At 39.1% G+C, this 24,661-nt stretch overlaps 1 protein-coding gene across 9 annotated transcripts in view; it reads left to right on the top strand.

The window, feature by feature from the left end:
- Positions 1-24,661, top strand: part of FKBP5 (FKBP prolyl isomerase 5) — a 108,858-nt gene that overhangs the window by 71,214 nt on the left and 12,983 nt on the right. For all 9 annotated transcript variants that reach the window (XM_038553844.1, XM_038553837.1, XM_038553838.1 and 6 more), the window contains 3 exons: positions 13,766-13,922; positions 19,560-19,650; positions 22,037-22,120. In XM_038553844.1, the coding sequence (XP_038409772.1) occupies positions 13,766-13,922; positions 19,560-19,650; positions 22,037-22,120 (332 nt within the window). The remainder of the gene's footprint in view (positions 1-13,765; positions 13,923-19,559; positions 19,651-22,036; positions 22,121-24,661) is intronic.

Below are 24,661 nucleotides of genomic sequence, written 5' to 3'. Positions count from 1 at the left end.
AGCATCACCTACAGGGCCTTACATGCATTTGGTGTTCGGTAGATGCTTTCTGCGTGGATAGATGTTTGAAAGATGCCATTCATTTGCTTCATAAAGCTGAAATACTTTAAAAAGGAGAGTTGTGAGAAAACAGAAATATTTCCACTAAGAAAACAATCAAAGCACTAAACAAGGGTGGCAATATGAACTATTATAAAAGGCCTATTTAAAATAGAGTCCAGGGTGCCTGGGTGGCTCAGTCAGTTGAGCATCTGCTTTCAGCTCAGGTCATGATCCTGGGGTCCTGGGATTGAGCCCCATATCAGGCTCTCTGCTCAGTGGAGAGTCTCCTTCTCCCTCTCCTTCTACCCTTCCCCCTGTTCATGTTCACTCTCTCTCTCTCTTGCTCTCAAATAAAATCTTAAAAAAAAATAAAAATAAGTTAGAGTTCCTTTGGAACAGTAAGCTAGAATGGTTGATTTTCTTATCTTTACTGTAGTATTTATTATTTGAGACCCGTGTTTCATTTTGGGGAGTCTGGAAGATTAGTTCAAATGGAGTTATTCATTTAGGTGGAAACAATTATAAATAGTATTACTATATTATTGCAGTTGAAATGTTTAGGTAGCTATCATTCATGGTAAGTTTTAGAATAAACGAAGAGGAGCTCAGATGTTAGAGAAATACATAGACCAGTAGTCAGAGAGAGGATTCTGGCTTCAGCGGACTCTAACTAACCCTTGAGTCTCTGGGCTTTAGCTTCCTTTCTTTACAGTGATCCTGTAGGTCCTGCTAGCACTGAGCATTCCATGATAGAATTCTAAATGTTTATGAAAGTCACAAGGATGATAGAAAATTATCTTTAGCAAGTACGTGAAAAGATTATCTATACTACACATTTTAATTTTTTAATGAAAAATTTCAGGCATATACAAAAATGGAGATTTTTCCCTATGTTACAGTTACTCCTCAGATTCAACAGTTTATAATGTATATTTCTAAACTGGAGGATTTTGGTAACCAAATTAAAAGGAAAAACTTTTCCCAGTTATAAACAATGCCGCAAAGCTACCACTGCAGAGTTAACTTTGGGGCAGGCTAAATTAAATCAGATCTTGCTTTTAGTAGTATTTTCAGTGGGAATCTTTATTTTCAACTTTCTGTTTTAAAATAATTTTCAACTTACAAACTGTGAAACTAGTACAGAGAATTTTCTTATATGCTTCAAGCTTTTCCTAATGTTCACATCATCCCTCACCACAGTACATTTATCAAAATCAGGAAATTAACAAGGAGCAATACTATTAACTGTTCTACAGATCTTAGGTGAGTTTCATCAGTTCCCACACTGATGTCCTTTTTCTGGTCCATGGTCAGATTCAGGATCTACTGTGATATGTAGTCTCTCCAGTCTGAGACAGTTGGATCAGTCTTTCTGTGATTTTCATTATTTTAGCACTTTTGAAGACAACCGTCTGGTTATAAAATATACTTCAGTTTGGGTTTGTCTGATTAGATTGAAGTTACACATTTTTTGGAAAAATATCATATAAGCAATAGTGTGCCTTTCTCAGTTCAATCATTATCAGGAGACATGTGATAGTGATGATGTAACTTGGGTCCCTTGGTTAAGGTGGGATCTGCCAAGTTCTGCTTTGTAAAATTTCCTATTTTTGCCTTTCTAAGTATCTCATTGGGAGAGAACTACTAGGAGATGGATGATCCCAAGATCTTCTTTTACATTACACCTTAACAGTGATTTTAGCATCCATGAATGATTTTTTTTCCCCATGGATGACTTTTGTATGCAACGGTTATAACTGTAGTATTTGCCTAATGGTGATTTTTCTATTTCCATTGTTCCTTCTTCAATGTAATTGGAATTCTGCTATAAGGAGGGGTTTCTCCTCCCCTATTTATTCAGTTGTTTATAATAGTATGGACTCATGGGAGTTTATTTTATTCTGTAGGTTATTATTCATTGCTATCTTATTTATGTTGTTGCTCAAATTGTCCCAAGTTTGGTCATTAGAAAGTGCTTTTCAACATACCTCCTGTGGTTTTTTTTAAAGCACTTCCTTAATTTTTCCTTTTTATTTCTCTCTCTCTCTCTCTTTTTTTTTTTTTTAGATTTTATTTATGGGTTGCATAGGTAGCTCAGATGGTTAAGCATCTGCCTTCAGCTCAGGTCATGATCTCGGAGTCCTGAGATTGAGGCCCATGTTGGGCTTCCTGCTCAGCAGGGAGTCTGCTTCTCCCTCTCCCCCTGCTCATTTTCTCTCTCTCTTTCTCTCTCTCTCTGTCTTTCTCTCTCTCTCTCGTTCTCTAAGTGAATAAATAAAAAACATTTTAAAAATTATTTTATAAAAAGATTTTACTTATTTATGTTAGAGTAAGCTGGGGGAAGGGCAGAGGGAGAGAATCCCAAACAGACTGTGCTTAATATGGAGCGCAACCCAGGGCTCAGTCCCACACCCCGAGACCAAGACTCTAAATGAAGCTAACAGTTGGATGCTTAACCAGCTGAGCCACCCAGGCACCTCAGTACTTCCTTACTTTTGGTACAGGATGCTCTCATTTGCCCTGGGGCTGGAATCAGCTATTTTTAAAGAAAATCTGATTTCTTTTATTAGAGAATAGTATTTAGAAACCAAGATCTGAGTGCTAGGTATACTCATACTATGGAATGTTATTGTTTCTAGAACCTCTCAAGTAGATGGATGTAGGAAATATGTGTGCCTCAATCTGCATAAATATACACAATCAAATTTATTCTTTACTAGTCTGTATATATATATATATTACAAACTATGAGTACATCCTAACCCTTCTATTTCCAATCCAACCACAGGTTCACTCTCACCTTCTCCCTTTGCTTATTTAAAACAGCTTTCTCCAGCAGTGAGAAACCTCACTCTCATTATCCACAATATATTTGCTTACTGCTTAATTATAGTTTATATAGAACGTAGTTTCAGAATTGCTAACCCACATCTTGTGAAAAATAAGCTTCCTAAAAATGGGAAATATTTGTGTACAGTTCCTTTAGTCATGAGCCTTAAAGCATACATGAAAACAACTGCTTTCCAACTTAGGTTAGTTCTTTTTCCTCACTCCCTTCAGTGTGGTTATGCTGTTCATTTATAATGCAGTTATGTTCATTTACATCTATGTTCCATTTAGGGTCCCACACACACTCTGGTTGATGTTTACTGTTTGTGTTTGGGGTAGGTGAAACATTACCGTGATTCTAAACTATACAAAAAGATATACACAGAAGTGTTTTTCCCCCTCATCTCTACTAACCTGTTCCCATTTCCTCATTATTTCCACCTTCCATCCTACCTACCTACCATTGGTCACCAGTCATATAAGTTCCTGGTTTATACCACCTGTATTTCTTCTGCACAAATGAGCAGGTACCTGCATTTTTTTCTCTTATGACCCCTTCCTTTCTGTATGAAGAGTAACTACTATCAATGGTTTTTAAAAGTATTTGAATAGTTCTTTATCTCATTTTACTTTTTTCTGTTTCCAAATATCTTAAGAAAGGGTAATGACTGATTGTTGTCTCTCATATTGTTAGGCTATACTTTCCTAATAAACAAATTGTTTATTTTTACTTTTTCTCCCCAAAAACCTTTTTTGGTTTACTGGAACAAATTGGTTTTATAAAACTATATTATATTTTCACTTATCAAGGGTAAGGTGTCCTGCTTTCCCTCTTTGAAACAAGTTTGCTGTGTGTGGGAGGAGGACAGAGGGTTGACTTAAAAGTGGTCTCTGTCCAAAACTATGATCACCTTGTTCTTTGGGAGTCTTCTTGGTCCTTACGGGTATCCCTATTCTAATAGCGTCACCTGTACACTTAGATTCAAAGCCAGTTCTGCAGTGAAGGAGAATGGGAGACAGTGGTGATCCATCATATAATATATCATTATAGATACACAAGAGTTACAGAGTGCCTGTCACTTCTATGTAAAGGTACAGTGAGTGGTCAGGGGAGGGGTGCACAGGCTTGGCAAGTGGTAGACTTGGTTTCTGAATCTTGGAATCAGTACCTGATATTCTTATGACTTGAGACAAGTTACTTGACTAGCTTGGGCATCCAGATTTGTCATCTATAAAACAGAAATGATAATCTTTTTTTTTAATAATCTTTTTATATGTAACACAGGGCAATTAATTTCTTTTTTTCTACCCTCCTTATTCTGCTTATATACTTTGTTTTGCTTCCTGAATATAGATTTAAGGAAGGAAATCCTTGACTCCTGTTTCTCTTATATCCTACATCTAATTCATTAGCAAATCCTTTTGGCTCTACCAGGGTTGACCTAGAACCCATTATTAATTTTTCCTTGTTGTCTTGTTTTCCTGTTGAACAACAGTCTTCAAATTAATTCTATAGCTCTTACTTATTTATTTATTCATTCATTTATTCATTCATGAGAGACACAGTTAGAGAGGCAGAGACATAGGCAGAGGGAGAAACAGGCTCCCTGAAGGGAGCCTGATGCGGTACTCAATCCCAGAACCCTGGGGCCACGCCCTGAGCCAGAGGCACTCAACCGCTGAGCCACCCAGGGGTCCCAATTCTATAGCTCTTAATACTAATCGTACTTAAGTTGTATTTCTCTAGGATATTTGTTTGGTTTTTGAAAAATAAAGTTATGGACTGAAATCAAAAGGCTTTTCTGACTTGTGATCTTTTACTTCAATTACTTTGTATTTGGAATAAGGGAGAAACTTATGTTAGTTGACAGGATTTATTCTTCCTCAAAGAAATATTTTTAAAGATTTTATTTATTTGAGAGAGCATGGACACAAGCAGGGGGAGGGGCATAGGGAGGAGGAGAAGTAGATTCCTGGCTGAGCTGGAGGCAGGTGCTTAACTTGACTCAGCCAGCCAGGGTTCCTCCTCCTCAAATTTTTACCCTCTCTGTTAGGATCCTAATAATTGCAAATCAACTTTTAGATTCTGTTCCAGTGTGCTTTTTCTTATGTCGATTAAGATGACCATCTTGTAATTTTATTCAACCTTGTTCTTTTTCCATTAAAAAAAAAGTCAGTGTTCTAAGGTAGTCTAATTGACATTGAGATGATGGATATTTTAGTCATCATACTTTAGTTGGCAGTAGAAGGTACATTGTTACCTTTAAGCTTTGCTTTCTTAGAAATCTAATCTCACTGACTTCAGGTTCTAAATAGCTACCACTCTTCCTTCCCCAAGCCCCCTGTCTTTCACATTTTTGATTTGTTAACCTCAGTGCTTAGAGCAGACACATCAAAATGCTGGCTGTATGTGGCCGTCTTGCCCTACAGTGCTTTCACCATATTTGAATGGAAAAAATGCAATCGCCAGTGTGTTCAAATGTGAACATTTCAGCAGAGCCATCTGCAGGATTCAGTTTGTTGGAATACCCTTCCTTCCTACCTCCTTTCGCTATTCAGATCCCAGTGAATAAGAGACAGGCAAGGGGTTTGGAGAATGATTTCATAAAAGAGTAAAAAAATCCATAATCATGCTGGAAAATAGGAAGAATGCAAGAAGTGGATCAGAAATTATGAAGAATTTCTAGAATATATAAAGTAAATAAAATTAGACTGATGGAAACTAAACTCAGGAAATCCAACTCAAAACAGGTGTAGAGAAGTTCTCTGGAGAGGTACATACCATTCTCAACAAACTTGGGCAGAACTCCAAGCACACAGTCGGCTGGTGCAAGGGAGCCAAAGCAGGCTATGGGGCAATCATCATGGTTGTTATAAAACAATATGGAACAGCTGGGGCAGTAAACTTTAGTAGCAGTACTCAACTTTAGCTGAATTTAGAATTACCCGGGGAGTTTTTTTTTAAATCCTGATGCCCAGACCAGTTAAATAAGAATCTTAAATCTCACAGGCTGGAACTCCAGGCACAAATTTTTAAACTCCCCAGGTGATTCTAATTTGCAGCCAAGGATTGAGAATTACTCTAGGGTCTGGCTGTGTCTTTGCTCCTGGGCTAAAGTCAGTAAGGCCAGATTTCCAAGTTAAAATAGGGATGTGCCTCAGAAGACTCCATGTGTTAGGCCTTGGCCTAGAGAAAAAAGACATAAAGTATCTTTGAACTTTTAAAGCAGATTTGAATGTGAAGAAAAGTGAAAAAGCTCTGCACAATAGTAAATAGGCTCAAGTGTTTTGCTCCTGAAGACTTTTTTGTATATCACCGCTGGGGAAAGGTATCCCCAGCCTTCATGTGCACATCATGCTCAGCTCATAGTAAATGCTCAGTAAATATTTCTGGTATTTCTGGTAAATATCTCTCCACGCAGACATCTTCACAAACAGCCCACCTCTTTGGGGAAAAGCCTACCATGGAAATGTATCTAACCACTAAGAAAAACTGTGCCAGATAACGACAATCATTTGATCTTACTGAATCCTTCCTTTATAACATGACCAGATAACAAAGAAACATCACCAAGTACCGTGAGAAAAAGAAGCACCAACATGGACTAAGAAGAAATAGAAGAGAATTTTTAAAATACTACAAGGGCGGGTGGGCGGGGCGGGGGGCACTGAGCAGCTCAGTCAGTTAAGGGTCTAACTCTTGATTTTAGCTCATGTCATGATCTCAGGATCCTGGAATCAAGCCCCATGTCGGGCTCGGCGCTCAGGACAGAAGTCAGCTTGTCCCTCTCCATTTGTTCCTCCCCCTACCCCCATGTGCACACGTGCATGCTCTCTCTCCCTCTCTCTGAAATAAATGAAAAATGAAAAAAAAATAAGATACTAATTACTGTCTTCAGAAATATATAACGGGACATTAAATTCATAAGTCAAAAACCTGGCTTCTCTGAAAAAGGAAAGTGAAGATAAAGTTTCTGGAAATTAAAAATATTATTATCAAAACTGGAATTCAGGGGAAGGGTTGAAAGGCAAAATGGGCAGTCCCAGAGTTCTGAATTGGTGATATAAAAAAGGTAGTCTAGGGATCTCTCAGAACATAGAGTGAGAAAACCCAAAGATATGGAAGGTGGAAGAAAGAAGATAGGGATGAAAAAATCAAAGACCATTTGAATCTAATTAAACATGTAATAGTAGAAACTTTCCTAAAGATAGAAGAGCTTCAAAGGTTGAAAGGGCCAGTTGAGAGTGTCCTACAGCAGTAAAGAGTGCTTTTTCACCTAGATACATTCTGGTAAAATTTCTTAATTCCACAGCTTAAAAGAAAATTTTGAACTTTTCCAGGTAGGAACAAACTCTGAGCAAAGGAATGAGAATCAGAATGACATCAGATTTATTCATGACACTAAATACTACATGACATCGCTTTGAGTATTACAACTATGGGGTGTTTTTTTTTTTTCTTTTTTCTTTTTTTTTAATTCATGAGAGATAGAAAGAGAGAGAGAGAGAAGCAGGCTCCATGCAGGGATCCTGACGTGGGACTTGATCCTAGGTCTCCAGGATCACACACCCTCGGCTGAAGGCGGCGCTAAACCACTGGGCCACTGGGGCTGCCCGCAACTGTTGAGTATTTTGAACCTAGAGCTGTATACTCAGTTCATCCTTTAAGAACAAAATCAACTTTTTGGAATATGCAGAATTATATCCTTTTTGAAAAAATACTGTAGGATATACTAAAATAACACAAAAAATAAAGCCAAGAAGTGAAGACTTCAAGGCATAAGCAACATTAGTGAGCAAAAAGAGTACTTCCCGTGTCAGTAAAGTTGCATTTAACTTAACAGATCCCTGAAATGGCAAAAATACAATGTTAAAAATAATGATAACAATCTAGAACTAGTCTCTGGATCATTTTAACAAAATGTGGTGCAGATGGGCAATGGAGAGGGGAGGCAAAATTGTCTAAAATGATTTTTCTTGGGGCACCTGTGTGGCTCATTTTGTTGTGTCCAACTTTTGATTTCGGCTCAGGTCATGATCTCAGGGTGGTGTGATTGAGCCCTACTTTGGGCTCCATGCTGGACGTGGAGTCTGCTTGATAATTCTTTCTCCCTCTCCCTCTGCTTCTCTACCACCACCACTACCCCTCAGGTATGCGTTCTCTCTCTCTCAATAAATAGATAAATCAAAAACAAAATGGTACCAACAATTTTGAATAGAGAAATTAGTTCATGTATGTACATGTTGAGATCTAATAGAGCTATGAGGGTTCTTTGGTTTTGTTTTTCACATGCTTTTGAAGTATTTGTGAATGTCCTGGTAAATTTTTTCCAGTAAGAAAGCAAATTCTTGAAACCACTTTATTATATGTTTTCACAAAAAAATATAGTATGGCACTTGGTCTAAAATGGACAGTGTTTATTCTTTTAAATATCTTGTTTATGTAGCTTCTTCTAGAAAGGCATATTCAAGTCTTCAGGTAAAATAAAATCCTCATAGAAATAGTCCTTTTTTGTTATTTAAAAAAAATCCAGCCAATGAATCATTTATTTTAAAATAGTGTTAAAGGACAAAAGCTCCATATCAGTAAAAACTTTAAATAGCTCTTGGAATTTATTAAAAATAGGAGTACTGGGCAGGCCCCTGTGGCTCAGCGGTTTAGCGCCACCTTCAGCCCAGGGCGTGATCCTGGAGACCTTGGAGACCCACGTTGGGATCCCTGCAAGGAGCCTGCTTCTCCCTCTGCCTGTCTCTCTCTCTCTCTCTCTCCTTTCTCTCTCTTTGTGTCTCTAATAAATAAATAAAATCTTTAAAAAAAAAAAATAGGAGTACTGACCAATATTCAAACAGGAAAATTCCTATGAGTGAAAATTACTACTATTTTCCTTAAGGCCCTGTTTCAAACTCATTGTTAAGTAAATATTAACTTTCTGGCCTTGAACTCTGTGGTAGACATTATGAGGTACAAAAGAAGTGTAAGACATGGCCTTCACCTCACCTACTTTTAGTTCCATTCATACTGCAACAGTGTTCTCCCTGGAGCCATTCAGTGGCTTCTTGTATCCAGGTTCTAAAACATGTTTAATCTGGTCTAAATTACCACTAATTGCAGGAAAATAATCCTAGCTAACTTCCATTGGGTTCATCTCTGTGCATCCAAGCAGATAACAGTGGTCTCACACAGGAGATCCCGGACGTGAAAATGAAGGAATGCCGGCTGCTGGGCCCTGATCTAATCCTCTCGGCAACAATGAGTTAGCTGGAATTATTTTGTGGTTGAAGAAACTGAGCTTCAGATAATTTAGATGACCTTGCCCAAAGCCACTACTATAAAGCGGCAGGATGATACTGGAGTCCACGTCCGACCAAAGTGCTGTCCCTGTGTAAAGAGGGGAGTGATGAGGGCTTGTGTTGGGGTAGAGTTTATCACTGTGCATGTGCCTCCTATTCAGATGAAAATCTATAATCCAGTTGCATGGATTCTTCTATTCAGGTAGCCGGGGTGCCTGACTGTCCTGGGTAGGTAGCATCTGCCCCTTAGTTCTGTCAGCTGGTATTTGGTCCTCTCCCACGGTATAAAGTGGTGCCAAGGAAGGGGGAGGCAGTGCGGGGGACTTTGACCACCATGCTTGATGGGAACAGTTTCTCTTCTAATCAGTGATGAATATGCCTCTCTTGATTATAGAAATCCATCTCTGTTTCCTCATTTGCCGTTTCAGGGGGTCATTAAGAATCCACTGTCTCTTGGATGTTCAGCTCTATTAGGCAGGCAGAAACTCATTTGGCATGGATTAGGCAGCAGAGAAAACCCTTGCCATATGGGAGTAACCTGTCACAACCTGGTTTTCTCTGGCGAGATGACTGGTCTTGTCTAGTAGTAATGCCATTACAGCATTCCCATTCAGATCCCCATGACCCAGTAATTGTTTTGGGAATGAGTGCAAAGCTATCAGACACCAGCTACTATAATTAGAAAAGGGAAAAGCAGACACTTAGCAGAGCTAGCGTCTCTAGGCTGGAGCACTTACAGCACTGGTTTTTTTGGGTGTTGTTGTTGTTGTTTTTAGGTTATGGAGTCTCCTTCTCAGTTTTGCTTCCTAAAATACAAATTCTACAGTTTTTGGGTTCTTGCATTCCAGTTTTTGTTACTGCAGTACACTCTCTTTCCTTTTCCCCCCTATTTTAATCAGAGTACAAATTGCTGTCAGCACATCGAGTTCATGTGCCAGCCACATTCAGAACAGGGTGTTCTGTGCTCTTCAAAACAAAATTGCTCTAGGGCAGTAAGAGAACAATAAGTCAGAGCTCCAGTTTAAGTGATGTTTTGCAGCAGACCCGGCTTACTTGATGTGGTTACACTCGGATTGCGCAGCAAAGCTCGGGTAATTTCATTTGGTTTGACTTCATGGGATTTGGAGGACCTCCCCCCTCCAAGTTACATAGACTTTAAGTCCAGAGAAAATGTTCCTTTTTAACTTGTGTATTTTTTTTCCTCTACCAAAAAAGCCCTAAGTAGAAGCATCCTGTATGTACTTTTATTCTCTTTGGGCACGTCATAGATCATTTACTTCCCGTAAATCATGCTGGTTGGAATTAGCAACAGACCTCCTGAGCCCTAGAGGCCAAGCTCCCAGTGAGTCATGTTAGTTATTATTAAATATTTATTAAGTGAGTATTTGCACTAAGAGATGCAAGGTCAAAAGCAACCACACGTCTTCCTTAGCCAGAGTTGCTACGGTTTCCTTTGGTATCGATTGTTGAGACAATTAAAAACAAACAAACAAAAACAAAAAACAAAAAAAGCTGAGCACCGGACCTGTAGGAGCCAGGCACGTTTACTTTACATCTATCACCATGAAGGGGGGCCTCTGCTGTGGCAGTCCATGGTGCTCATTTCTGGGGCTCCAGGGTACTGTGTGAGTTCTTGTCAGCAGTCTTGTAGAACTTGTCACACCAGTGTTCTGAGTTTAGAAACCAGTTAAGAGAGATAGCCTTTGCTACTTATAGATGTAAAGAATCAATGGGCTGTATACTCCCTGAGGCTGTGGTACCTTCTCTTACTCTGACATTCCAGATTAAAAGGTAGTGGTTTTATATATACATATGAACTGGTGTGTGTGTGTATGCTTGTGTGTGCGCGTGCATGTATCGGTTTAAGATTTTTATGGTACTGTACGTAGTGTTCAACTCCAACTTAGAAGAGTTAGATTTAACAGAAAAAAAATTTAGCCCATATAATAAAGTAGTAAGTACAAGAGTTATTGCAGATTTTTGCCTTCCTACCAGGTGGCCATAAACGCTAGTTTTATCATTTATTGTCTCTCTTAGGCTAGCTGTTTTCATCATAGTTTGCTTACTTTCCTTATAATTTGAACTTGTTTTTTCAGCTTGCTTGCTTCACTGATCTTTCCTAACATGTTGATTAGTAGCCAATCTTTCCCCCCTCTAATATGATGGGTTGTCCCCATAAAAAGAACTTCTGAAATTATTTATATAATTTTAACATCAAGTACATGAATCAAGCTGTAAACTAGCCTAGGAAACTGACACACAGGCAGGAATCCTTTGCAGAGTCTCTGGATTTCCTGTTTTGAAAACATTCAAACTTGATCAACCAAAAACCACAATGAATGTACTGATAGTTTCCTCCTCCACTAAATGTACTCTCCTTTAGGGAGGAAGATACTTCTAACAATAAACCTCTGACAGAAAAATCTGTCAGCTAAGTTGTGAAGTACTAGGATAAGTCTCAATACTTGAGAATATTCCATAATTCATAAGCTGAAATGCACTTTGCTCAGCAGTTTTTTGTTTTTGTTTTTATGATACTTCATGAAAAGTATCATCACATGAGTCTCCATCAATATCTTGGGCAGATTTTAAAGTATTTTAGAGCATAAACTTTTCAGAACTCTCAGTTCCTTTAGTAACAACAGCTTTTATTTTAGTAAAAATGTCTTAAGCTTTAGACACCTTTCAGAACCTCTCTAGATGTATTTGAAAATAATTGAATTTATTTTGAAAATATTTTCTAATTCAAAAGAATTTTCTATGTGCTGTAAGTTGGTTGAGTTTTATTTTACCTAGAGCATTCCAAAAGTGACTGTTAGGATCATCTACACTTATGACTGTGGGACATAGAGCCAAATTCCTATATGTCAACTCCACCCTGAGAGCCACTGTATTTCTTACCTTTGTTTGGAGGGTCATGCCTCCCTCCAATTTGACCCAAGTTGCTTAAACTCCATCCTACATCTGTGATGGAAGCACATCAGGAAGGTCTTAATCCTAGTAAATCAGAAAAGGGTAAAGAGCTTTGAAGCATAAATGTCTAGGTGACATCATGGCTCTTGATGTCTATTCTACCACTGTTTACTTTTCAAAGTTTCTCTAATTTTTCAGGCCTGGGCTTAAAGGGTAACATGATCAAATGATAAGCTGCAGGAATTAGCTTTGAAGCTTGGTTTCTGGCCTATATCGAGAACTATATCACTGGGTCATGGATTTATAAAATTATAGAATTTCAGAGGACCTTTGAGATCATGTAATTCAAAAGTAGAGTAAGTTGGAATTGAATTTGTATTTGTAAACTAATAGTTGTCTCATGAAACAAGTATAACAAAATGAGTAAGCAATGTCTTAAGCAAGGTAAAGTTAAAGAAAGCAGTAGAAAAGAAGTGTTTTAGGAAATTGTTACATTTCAATCTAGGCCATTATATTACAGAAATTAGAATAAGGAATTTTCTTAGGAAAGACCAATTACTACATTGCTTGATGACTGCTGTGCTATTGCATGAGCCATCCGTTTTTCTTACTGAATCAAAGACCTAAATGGAAGAGAATGATATGAAAAATAAATGGAAAGATTCAGAGTTGTTTGTCTTAGAAAAAAAGTCAATAGATCGAGAAAAATACACAGACCTAAATGTGTCTAAATGTGTTTTTCCTATTTTGTCTTGAAGAAACATAAAATAAAAGCTCCTTGTCTAATATGAAATTACCCTGGGAATAATCTGAGTGAGTTTGAGTAGAACGGGTAATCAGGCCCCAAGAAATTGACCTCTTAACATTTAAGAAGAGATAGTTCAATAATTTGATTTGTGAAGTTATAGTAGACTAATAATTCCTTCACACTTTACAGTTATCACTCCACTAAGGGCTATAGCTATGATATAGTTATTGATGACATTGGCTTTGGGTTTTCTGTTTACTCAAATTTATTTGTGAATGAGATTAGAACTCTTAAGAAGAGCTTCTTTATGCAGTTAACCTTTGTTTATCTTTGGGGAAATAGTCATTTAGTTCTTTTTTTCCAAGCATCTGAAGTCAAGATGTCATAAATGTTTAAGTCGCTATATACTTGATATTAAATTTGTGACACCTTGATAATTATCTATCAAATATTTTAGCATTTCTTGATCCTGTGTTACAGGTGAGGAAATCTGTCATATAGTAGGTTAAACCTGTGTTTCCACTTTGTTTTAGTATCCACTAAGCTATCTTATTATTTTTTTAAAATTCATTTATTTATTTTAGAGCCTGAGTCGGGGAGGGAGAGGATGAGAGGGAATTCTCAAGCAGACTCCCTGCTGAGTGTGGAGCCCAAGCCTCTGAGATAATGATCTGAGCCAAAAGAGCTGGCCACTTAACCAACTGAGCCACCCGGGTGCCCCCAGCCTATCTTGTTGATACAGTTGTTGATAATTACAAGCTTAAACTTAGAAAAAAATAGGATTACCCTTAAATTTTCAGACTGGGTAGACTAAGTGTCAACAGGACATACCCCATTTGTCTCTGGATGAAATGAGAAAGGGGAAATAAGCCTTTATCCCTTCCCTAAATTAGCAAGCCCTGCGGAGCTCCTTTATTGACAGACCTGTCTCCTCTCCTTCAGTCCACCTGGAAGGCCGCTGTGATGGCAGGATGTTTGATTGCAGAGATGTGGTCTTCATTGTTGGGGAAGGAGAAGACCATGACATTCCAATTGGAATTGACAAAGCCCTGGAGAAAATGCAACGGGAAGAACAATGTATTTTATATCTTGGACCACGGTAAGGAGCATACCAGTTCCATACACAGTGAAGTTACCTAAAGGACGGAGATTTCAGTGTGTGTGTGTGTGGTATATGAAGGTGGTCTACTTTCATTCTTTTGCATGTAGCTCTTCAGTTTCCCCCACACCATTTATTGAACAGACTGTTTTTTTCCTCCATTATATAGTCTTGCCTCCTCTGGCATAGATTAATTGACCAAATAAGTGTGGGTTTATTTCTGGGCTCTCTTGTCTTGTTCCATTGAGCTGTGCATCTATTTTGTGCTAGTATCATACTGTTCTGATTACTACAGTTTTGTAGCATATCATGAAGTCTGGGAGTATCATACCTCCAGGTTTGTTCTTTCTCAAAATTGCTTTGGTTACATAGAGTCTTCTGTGGTTCCTTATAAATTTTAGGGTTATTTGTTCTAGTTCTGTGAAAAATACTCTCGGGGGGCAGCCCGGGTGGCTCAGTGGTTTAGTGCTGCCTTCAGCCCAGGGCCTGATCCTGGAGACCCGGAATCGAGTCCCATGTCGGGCTCCCTTCGAGGAGCCTGCTTCTCCCTCTGCCTGTGTCTCTGCCTCTCTCTCTCTCTCTGTGTTTCTCATGAATAAATAAATAAAATATTTTTAAAAAATACTCTTGGTATCTTGATAGAAATTGCATTGAATCTGTAGGTTGCTTTGGATAGTATGGACATTTTAATAGTATTAATACTTCCAATCCAAAGGCATGACACATCTTTCCATTTGTGTCATCTTTAATTTCTTTTATCAGTGTTTTATATTTGTGACAAAATGGATAGACCTAGAGGGCATTATGCTAAGTGAAAGAAGTCAGACTGAGAAAAATACCATATGATTTCCCTTATATGTGGAATCTAAAAAACAAAACAAATGAACAAACAAAACAATCAAATACAGAGAAGGAACTGCTAGTTGTCAGAGGGTTTGGGGGGGTTAGGTGAAATATGCAAAGGGGGAATTAAGAGATACAAATTTATGGTTATAAAATCAATCACAGGGATGAAAGGTACAGCACAGGGAATATAGTAAATAATATTGTGCTGATATTACATGGTAATGGATGGTAACTGTACTTATGGTGAGCATAGTGTAATATACAGAATTGTCAAATCACTATGCTGCACACCTGAAACTGATACAACATTGTATTCAACTATACTTCAATTTTAAAAAAACAAAAACAGATACATTTGCTTTTGCAATCAACATTTTAGTTTTTTTCAGTGAAGTTAATGCTAACGGTGGAAACAAATCAGTCTACAGTTAAGTCATGGAGTGAATTAATAGGCCATATAGTATCACAAAGATCTGCAAGCCTGTTTACTTGATTGTTGTGTGTCAAGGATAGGACTGACAGGCAAGTTTTGCTGTTTTATTTGTTTTGCCTGCTTTATTGCCAAGACAGGAAGCTATTGGCTCATCTCATGTGCTTCTCTAGGCCCCCTCTTTCCTTTTCTCTAAATTAGGTGGGAGGTAGTAAAACATGTGAGGGTTGGAAGTAGAAGAAACATTTGGATGATTTATTACCACTTGAATTTGTGCCACCTGTTCTTATACAGAGCCTCTGAAAAAAAAAAAGTGTTCTTCCTGAATCTAAAGGCAGCGGAGATGACTCATTTTTGCCTAAATTTTTCCCATCATAAGGATATCCATTAGCACTTCCCAGCTTAGAACTATCAGACACTAACAGTCTCTCTTATGAAAACATGTTTGGTATTATTTTTAGACCTAAAATTATACCAATCTAACCCTTCTATCTTGAGAAAGGGACCCTTGAGAGAAACCAGGGTGTTTTGATTCTGTTTGCATGAAAGTGCATCTGCTTATCTGGAGTTTCCTCCCACTCTAGCTCCTTGGATTTCAGTCCCTAGAGTTTGAGTTATTGAGAATCTGGATGGCTTGCACTTACCAATAGGTACCATCATGCCTTTTGTACAGTTGCTTGCCTTTTAGGAGCCTCAGAAGTAATCCAGTGGCATATTCACCTTTGCCCTCATAACTTGAGCTCTGATCCTACTTCTCATGGGTGGGTTTGGCCAGGTCTCCAAATGCTCTATACCTTGATCTGTTTTAGAGCCTTCAAGGAGGCACCATTTATTTCATATCTTCTTTTTCTCTGTCATCCTTTTTCCACTACTGTATTCCTGCTTTAGTGTGTTTTATTTACATTTACCCTATAGTTGTATTTCACCTTCAGGGGAACTTATTTCTCTTATTCTAGAAGGAACTATTCTTACTCCAGTAGAGCATAGAGAGAGCTTCTCCTCCATATCCAGGTAATATCTCATTATTTTTAATCTAGCTTTCTACAATTATAGTTCTAGACTCATATAAAGAGAGTGGTATTTATGTCCACTGTATGCTTTCAGGTTTAAGTTCTACAGTATCTACCATATAAAGTTGTGGAGGTCTAATGAATGTGAAGAACTTTGCAGAGTGCCTGACACATAAACTCTCAGTACATTAGCTGTTATTGCTGTGGTGACTATTTTTCTATTCTATTTTACCCTCAGACTACAAGAAAAAGGAAACCCTGTTTTAACATAGGATAAATTTTTAAAATATTTTCAATCATAAAAGTAATCAAGTTTTAATAAATTTCTAGGTATAAGTTTTTTCATATGTCTCATGGTAAATAACTCATCACAGTTAGAAAGGAACATACTCTCTTCAAGATTACTCTTGAGGAGTAATATAAAATGCACACTCTGTGGTGTAAGGCTTTGCGTAGGTTCACTACATAAGACTAGCCATATAGGTAGACCATCCCCACACCAAGCGGTGTGAGTGCTCGCAGTGGGCTTACTTGTCTTGCTCAGATCCCCACACAGCACGGAATACTGCATTTGAGTGTCACTGTACATGTGGCTGCTGCAAATGCACACTCTATAGTTGTCTCACGTCATCTGCGTTTCATTCTCTAGAAAATGTTCAGGGCACACCTCTGCGACTCTGAGAGACTCCTTGGTAGGATATTTTCGTAATAAACTCATAAAACACTTCCACAGAACCCGTTTTCTTTCTTCTCAACAGAAGAGTGTCTTATATACAGTGTTTAATACTGTGACCTGTTGTTTGTTTTAGGTAAGGTACAGCTAGTTACAGTGTTTTTGCTCCCTTTCCTTGTGTTTCTGTCCTGCACCAGTCCCAAACAAAAAGACAGGCTGCCAACAGCCATGATGTTTAATTATGAGGCAGTGTGGGTTTAAAAATAAACAGTTTTCTGGGGACACACAGAGTCTGAATTTAAATCCTGGCTCTGCCACTGACTTTTTGTGTTAACGTCCAGAAACACTCCCTTCTGAGCCTCAGTTTCTTTATCTGTAAAAATGAAGCAGTCGATAAGCACTTGTGGTACTTCTTGTATGCACATGAAGCCTTCATGGTCATGTGCAGATACGTTTTGTATCTCTGCTGTCTGCCGTTAATTCAAGAACATTAATACCAACATTAATACTAGATTCCTTCTGTTACTGTAACCCAGCTTTCGTCTTTGGGCTAAGTCCGGGAATTCCGTTTGTGGCGTTCTGTCTTTCAGTCAGATGAATTTGTGTGCCGTGGGCCCTTGGTTACCCAGGCCAATCTGACATAAGTCAGACAACTGTCTGTATAGCTTGGAAGTCAGGATAGATGCTCCCAAAACAGCTTGGCTTGTGGGCTTTCACCTCCCTGGGGTGGTGTGCTTCACATAAATCTTCATGGAATCTCTCCATTCGAAACCAGGAGAGATTGTAGATATAAGGTCTATAGTCAGTCTTCTTTAATCCAGTTGATGATGAATCAGGACAGTTTGGTGCATTCCTTGACCCAGCCCTCCCCGCCCCACCCCCCCCAGCCTTGGGACTTCAATTCACAAGTGCCCCTAAGGCAGCTTGTCTCATCCTCAGCACTGTTGACATTGTGGGCCAGATATTTCTTGGTTGTGGGGGCTGTTCTGTGGCTTGTAGGATATTCTACCCACTAAATGCTAGTAGCACCCCTGTGGTTGTGGCAAACCCTAAATCTCTAGATACTGCTAAATGTCTCTTGCAGGGGTGGGGATTAAAATCACCCCTGTCAACAGTCACTAACCTAAGGCAAGTGTCAGACTATCAATTATTGGGTTTGTACCTGTTTAGCACAGGGCTCCAAATACCACATGCTGTCAGTACAGATGATCTGCAAGGACTCCCCTATCCATCTAGTTCCCAACAGTTAAGGAATGTTTGCTATCTACCAAATGGTAAAAACCAAATAGATGTATAGGTCTAAGAGCTCCAAGTAGAAAACTAGTCATGACTGCCTAAAATTAGCCACTGGTAATTATGTCCTCTTTGATTTCTTCGCTGAAAATACCCTTTGCCCTGCTATTAAAACTACCACACCTCATTCCTACCAATTCTCTTTGTATCTCTGTACCTCTCTCTGGCTCCAGCTTTCATTTTCTTGTGTAATAGCAGAGGTGAGTAAGCATTTTCTTCCTGAAAAATCCAGGCAAGAGGTAAAGAGGGTGGTATAAGCCACAAGATATGAGTGTTCTCTGCCCACCCCACCCCCAGTCATTTTGCCCCAGAGAAAATGGGAGGTTTTAGCATCCATCTGGTTTTGCCATCCTTTTGGGTTTACTAAGTTATCTTGCAGTAGCATTCCCTATACTCAAGAGTAGTTTAGCATTGAAACAGATGGGAACAGAATATATTCCAGTGAACACTTTCATGATGATATGCTGGGCATTGTACTGAATGCTGGGAAACCATTGGACCAGACAGACAACGCCACCAGAATTGCCATTACAGGAGATATGTGCTTTTTGAATGCTCTAGGTTTGTTTAAAGACCTTCAATGACCTGGAAGAAAATAAAAACAGAAAAGCAATTTATATACCTTCAGTCATGTTCTTTGGTAAGTTTTGGCTAACAGATGTAGTGTTTTATAGTGTGATAGCCACAAAGCTATGAGAGCATTTTTCTTGATGAGGTGTTAGAGCTTGCCAGGGCTGTTCTTTATGATTATACATTTGTTCTATCATTTGTGTGTTCTGGTGTGCTTTTAAATGTCTTGCAGAAATACTGGGAAGATTAATTTCCTTCCTGATGTGTGAGCCTTCTTCCCTTCCTCTATTTACCTGACTGGAAGTGATACTACTGGAGGGAGACTGCACTTTAAAGTTAAAAGCTTATTAAAATATAGCCTCTAATGAACAGCACTGTAACAATCACAGTGCCTGTCTTCTCTGTGCTGCTGATAAAGCTTCGGGGAAAAGTCCTGATAGCCAGACAATGGCTATTTTATACAAAGAACTAGATATGAAATCAGCAGAGGAAAAGGCAGTGAAATTTAAAATCACATCAAGGAAGATTTCCCAAGTAGTACAGGTGTTACATTACATGTGCTGGTGAAGGAGAAAAGAAAACTAAATCTAGCCTGGTTTCTTCAAGAGCCACAGAGCGACACTTGGCACTGTATCTTCTGATCCACAGCTGGTTTGTCTTCAGGGTCCCTGATGTGTGTAGTGTCCAGATGAGAGCTCTGTACTACTGTGATGCCTCAAAATACCAAAGGCAGTGCCTGGAAATACATCAGTTCTTTTTAAAGTTGTTTTTTTTTGTTTTGTTTTGTTTTGTTTTTTTTTTACTCTCTGTTTCAGATATGGTTTTGGAGAGGCAGGGAAGCCGAAATTTGGCATCGAGCCTAATGCTGAGCTTATATATGAAGTGACACTGAAGAGCTTCGAAAAGGTGGGAAAATACCCGCTTCTCTGAAATCATGGTAGATTTCCTCTCCACCAGCTCCCTATAAGTGACAATTGGATATCATTAAGTGGTGTGGATGGATGGTGTTTATTCGTATGTTGTGCTTTTCGTGACCAAGTTTGTCTCTTGTCTTTGACACTGCTCCCAGAGTACGAGAGAGCTGATAGCGCACAGCTGATACACAGCAGAGGAGCTCAGTGTTCTTATTTTGTTCCTACGTGTCAGCCTTTTTTTTTTTTTTTTTTTAGTTTTAGTTTTTTGGGTAGAATCCAAGACTTGTTCCCTTATTTGTTCCTAGACTTGTTCTTTCTGTACTTTTTTTCCTGGGTTGAAGACAAAAAGGTTCACATTCTTCTGCCAAGCAGCTCCTTGGGGGAGTGGGGTGCAATTTTCCATTGTTGAATGGATCATACCCCTCTCCAGAGTCATGGAGAGGCCTTCACTGTGGCTCCAATTTGTTATCCAAAGTGCAGGTCTTCCTGGGCCCCCAAACTCTGTAACCAGGGACAAAAGAGACAAACCTGCTGACCCTCTGGCCTTTCCTTTTTCCACACACCCAAGTGTAAAAAAAGAGTCTGTCTGTTGCCTGGGGTGGCATACCTCCTGGCGCGTGTCTTTATCCCAGGCCTACCTCTGGAGGCTCCCATCAGCAGCTTCACCAGTCACACATAAAGCCTGTGTCTGCACTAGGTATGCCATCACATCCAACGAAGTCCCCCTGCATCACCACGACCCCACCCTGCCCGGAGAGTTTCAAGAACTGCATTTTGAATACCTTTTTTAAATTCCCACAATGTTGTCTCTATGCTCTCTGTACATTAAGCTGTGGACTAGAAATGTGACTATTTACATTTTATTAGACTTAGTCAGGAAACAGTTGTCCTGTAGGGCTGTAACTTCGGACTAAGACAGGGAAGACTGCTTTGGGATTTTCCCCCAACAATGATGTTCCTGATCATACCCTTCACACTCCGTGTTCCCCAGAGTAAACATAGGCTGTTGTCATGACCATCGCTAATTGTCCAGTTACCTCTCCTGAAGGCCTGCCAGCTCAGCGCTGATCCTCCAAAGCTGTCTTCATAGCACAGTGTTTTTTATTATTAAAGGGAGAGAAAATAATCTTTAGCATATGGTTATTTAGACCTTTGGCTTTCCTGTTTCCATTTAATCAAGTAACCCACAGCCCCTTCCCATCCACAGTTCAGTGGACATTGAGGAGCGTTCTCACTGTTGTGTGCAGGAAGCAAGCCTGCATGCACCTCTTGCTCCAAGGAGTTGTTCATGAAACACTGCTCCATATATTTGAAACCATGTGAAAGTGTGATGTTGGAAGCAACATGATTTATATCTCTGCCTCATAGTAGTAAGAATGTATTTATACTCTGAAAAGACTGAACTCCATATAAAAAAAATGCAAAGGGCCCTTGTTACTAGATTTTTAACTAACAGAGCTAAATTGTTAGAAGCAACATAAGGTTGCCAGAAAGACTAGTAACTGTCATTATTCACTCGGTGGGGCGGGTGGCAGCAGGAAAACATCACTAATTATTTTTTTGAATAGAGAGAATTTCACAGTTACCCACTAGAGTTTCGTAATTCCTGTGTAGTAAGTAGCACTAACACAGCCACTGTCTTTTTCCCTAAAGCATCCCAGATTGTTCTCTTGACTCTTGATGCTCCCTTGAAATCCACTTATTCTTAATGAAAGTGAAGTTATCTCTGGATTCCTTTCTCTAATGGTGGAGAGAAATAATACACATGATCCAAAAGCAAATGGTCATGAAATCCTTTGCAACATTTCTACATCAGCTTTATCTTCCCTCTTATGTATTACTTGAAATCCCCTAGGTATCTGTCTGCAGGTTGACTGAGTTTGGACACTTTAGTGCATACCTGGTTATTTCAAAGTAGAGAGACAACAATGTGACCTGGCATTTAAAAAATTCTGTGTGAATATGCAGCCATGACTTGACTACATAGTGGTCCCATTGTAGAGTTTGAAACACTGAGTCTTGAGAGAAACAACTTGCTGATGTTGTAATGGCAGTTGGGGCAGGGGGGGGACACTGGGTTTTATTATTTGTCCTCTCCTCACAGCTCCAAAGGTGCACTCTTTAACAGCACATTACAGCTTATGTTCCTTACTGTATTTTTGCCTGCCCCTCCTTCTCAGGCAGCATGGGTCAGACAGCAGCTCAGTCATCACGGAAGGTGAGCTCCAGCCTAGCAGTGAATGGGCAATGGTGCAGTTTTAAAAGCCAGTGTGTTCTGAGGTGTGTGTATCCTAGAAGCAGCCTCTCTTCTTACAGGCATCAACTGATGCATTTTCCTTCTCTGTTCATCTAACTGTTTTTACAAATTTACATAACAGGCCAAAGAATCCTGGGAGATGGACACCAAAGAAAAATTGGAGCAAGCTGCCATTGTCAAAGAGAAGGGAACTGTGTACTTCAAGGTATGTGAGTCCTTGTACAACTTTTTCCATCTCAATAATTTATTCAAGTGTCAGTGAATTGTGCTAATATTCCATACTCTGAATTCCATCAGCACCCTTTTGGATAAAAATAAGCCTGAATTTTTGCAAGTCTGTCATTTTCAGTATTAGAAATGGTGAGAAAGAATGGATTAACATGACAAAAAGAATACAGATGCCTCTTGTACACGTTCTGCTGTAGATTGTAACCCTCCATAAAAGCAGGCCAGGTCTTGCTGGCCTACCCACCACTGTATCACCCAGGGCCTAAGGTTACTTGCTTGGTCCATAGTTGGCACTCAAGTGTTTGTGGAATGAAACAAAGAATGTACAGAATAATTGTTAGTAAGTGAGAATTAGTGGAGGTAAGTTTCACATCATTTTCCTCTCCACTGTCTTGGTGAAACCACTAAGGCATATGACAAAAGGAAGGAGAACTTGCACAGATCCCAGAAGAAACCGACAGGAGGAGAATGTTCATTTTCTCTAGTGGCCAAGATAATCCCTGCCATACTTGGTTTTGTGAGGAATCTTGAGAAACTCCTGAATGATACTTGTTATTAATTGCTTCTCGAAAGCCCTTTCTTGTTACCTCTCAGAATGTGATACTTCCTCACTTAGATCTTAACCCCCCAGGTATAAAAGAAAACAGCACTTTATTCAGCTCTAATCAGAATGCTCTGTCCATTTCTTCTCCACACCCAACCAAGTACCTTCTCCATATCCAGCAGAAAGGGCTTGGCTTAGAGAAGAGAGAGAAAGAACAAAAAAAAAAAGAAAGAACGAAGTTTTGTCAAGGTTTCTTTTTTTTTTCTTGCCACTGCAGCCCATGAACAAAATTGGATGATATTTTCAGCAGTCTAAAGCAGTGATGCCTAAATGTCCTTCAGCAAGTCTTTATGGAGTGTCTGCTCTGAGACTGGCTATTGTACTGACAACCTTTTCTGGAGGGAGGGGAAGCAGTGTTAACCCCCATGAAACAACTAGAGAATTATGTAAGACTATATAATCAAGACAGAATTCAGACAGCCAGGGGCCAACATGTGTGGTTATTGTTTTTCAGACTGTGAGAACAGACCTATTAGTAAAGATAGATTTTGTTTCATTAAGTTTGTTCAGTTGTGTGTGAGTAGGTACGGGATCATAATTGAAAACATGTTTCTTGCTGTGGGTTGTAGCTAAACAAATTTGAAATGTATTGGTATAGATAATATATAATTATTTACATCTCTTTATAGCTATTATACTATACTTTATAGTTATACTAAAGTAATGTGTGAATCACCAGAAAGCTTTGGGGAATGGTGGCATGAGCCAAATTGGGAGAACTAGGCTTTATGGCACCAAGTGATTTAAAGCCATTTAAGGTCCAAAGAGGTTACTTTTGTGTGTGTAAGGTGATGGAGTTAGGGGCACCTGGGTGGCTCAGTTGGTTGGGCATCCGACTCTTGATTTCAGCTCAGGTCTCATAGGCTCGAGCCCCAAGTCAGGCTCCACACTCAGTGGAGTCTGCGTCTCCTTCTCCTTCTGCCCCTCTCCCTGCTCGAGTGCATGCTCTCTCTCTCTTTCAAATAAAGAAATAAGGGCAGCCCAGGTGGCTCAGCGGTTTAGTGCTGTCTTCCGCCCAGGGCGTGATCCTGGAGTCCTGGGATCGAGTCCCACATCGGGCTTCCTGTGTGGAGCCTGCTTCTCCCTCTGCCTGTGTCTCTGCCTCTCTCTGTGTGTCTCTCATGAATAAATAAATAAAAATATTTAATAAATAAATAAAATCTTTTAAAAAAACGTGATGGATTAGAGAAGTTTCTTGCTAAAGTTCTGTGAGTTTCAAAAGTCTTGAGAGCAAGTTTGATCTTTTTAAATTTGGATTGAAATATATTGGATATTTCTAAGTTATTTAAGTAAGATTCCACATGAGTTATTTGTAGACTCAAATACATACCACACTAGAATAAAATACTTTTTGCAAAATCCCTTAGGACTATAGGTTGTGAGTGGTGTTTCCTAGAGTCTATAAAGTCCTTACTGTATTTTTTATATTTCCCAAACTTATAAATAGAATATTAATAGTTTGGGGATTGGGGAGTTGGGGTTTTTGGCATTTGACTGGAATTCTGTCAACTCTGTGTAGTAAAACAGCTCAGCTATTCAGAAGTTCTAATTGGTTGCTGATGACTCAGAACTTTAGGGAACATTATTGGTAATGAAGTAATGTGGCAAAGAAAGCCACGTGTCGTATAGCTGTGTCCCGGACACATACAGTGAGATGGCCAGGATTAGTGATCAGCAGCAGAAAGCAATGCTTCAGTGTCCTTACAGTTACTTAACTTTGTTGCTTCTAAGCATCACAATTGCAGTAGTGATTTTTGTATTTCATAATATTACGAACCCTCTTAAAATTACTGATCTTTGGATGAAATCTGGATCAGCAGTCACACATATGGAACATATTATTTTTAACATGCAATTTGATAGACAAAATCTGTCAAAACATTTGTCTTTTGGGGGAAAATTAATGGAAGGTTC

This window comes from Canis lupus, chromosome 12 (assembly GCF_011100685.1).
Source record: "Canis lupus familiaris isolate Mischka breed German Shepherd chromosome 12, alternate assembly UU_Cfam_GSD_1.0, whole genome shotgun sequence".
NCBI lineage: Eukaryota > Metazoa > Chordata > Mammalia > Carnivora > Canidae > Canis > Canis lupus.
This window is presented reverse-complemented; position numbering and strand designations above follow the sequence as displayed.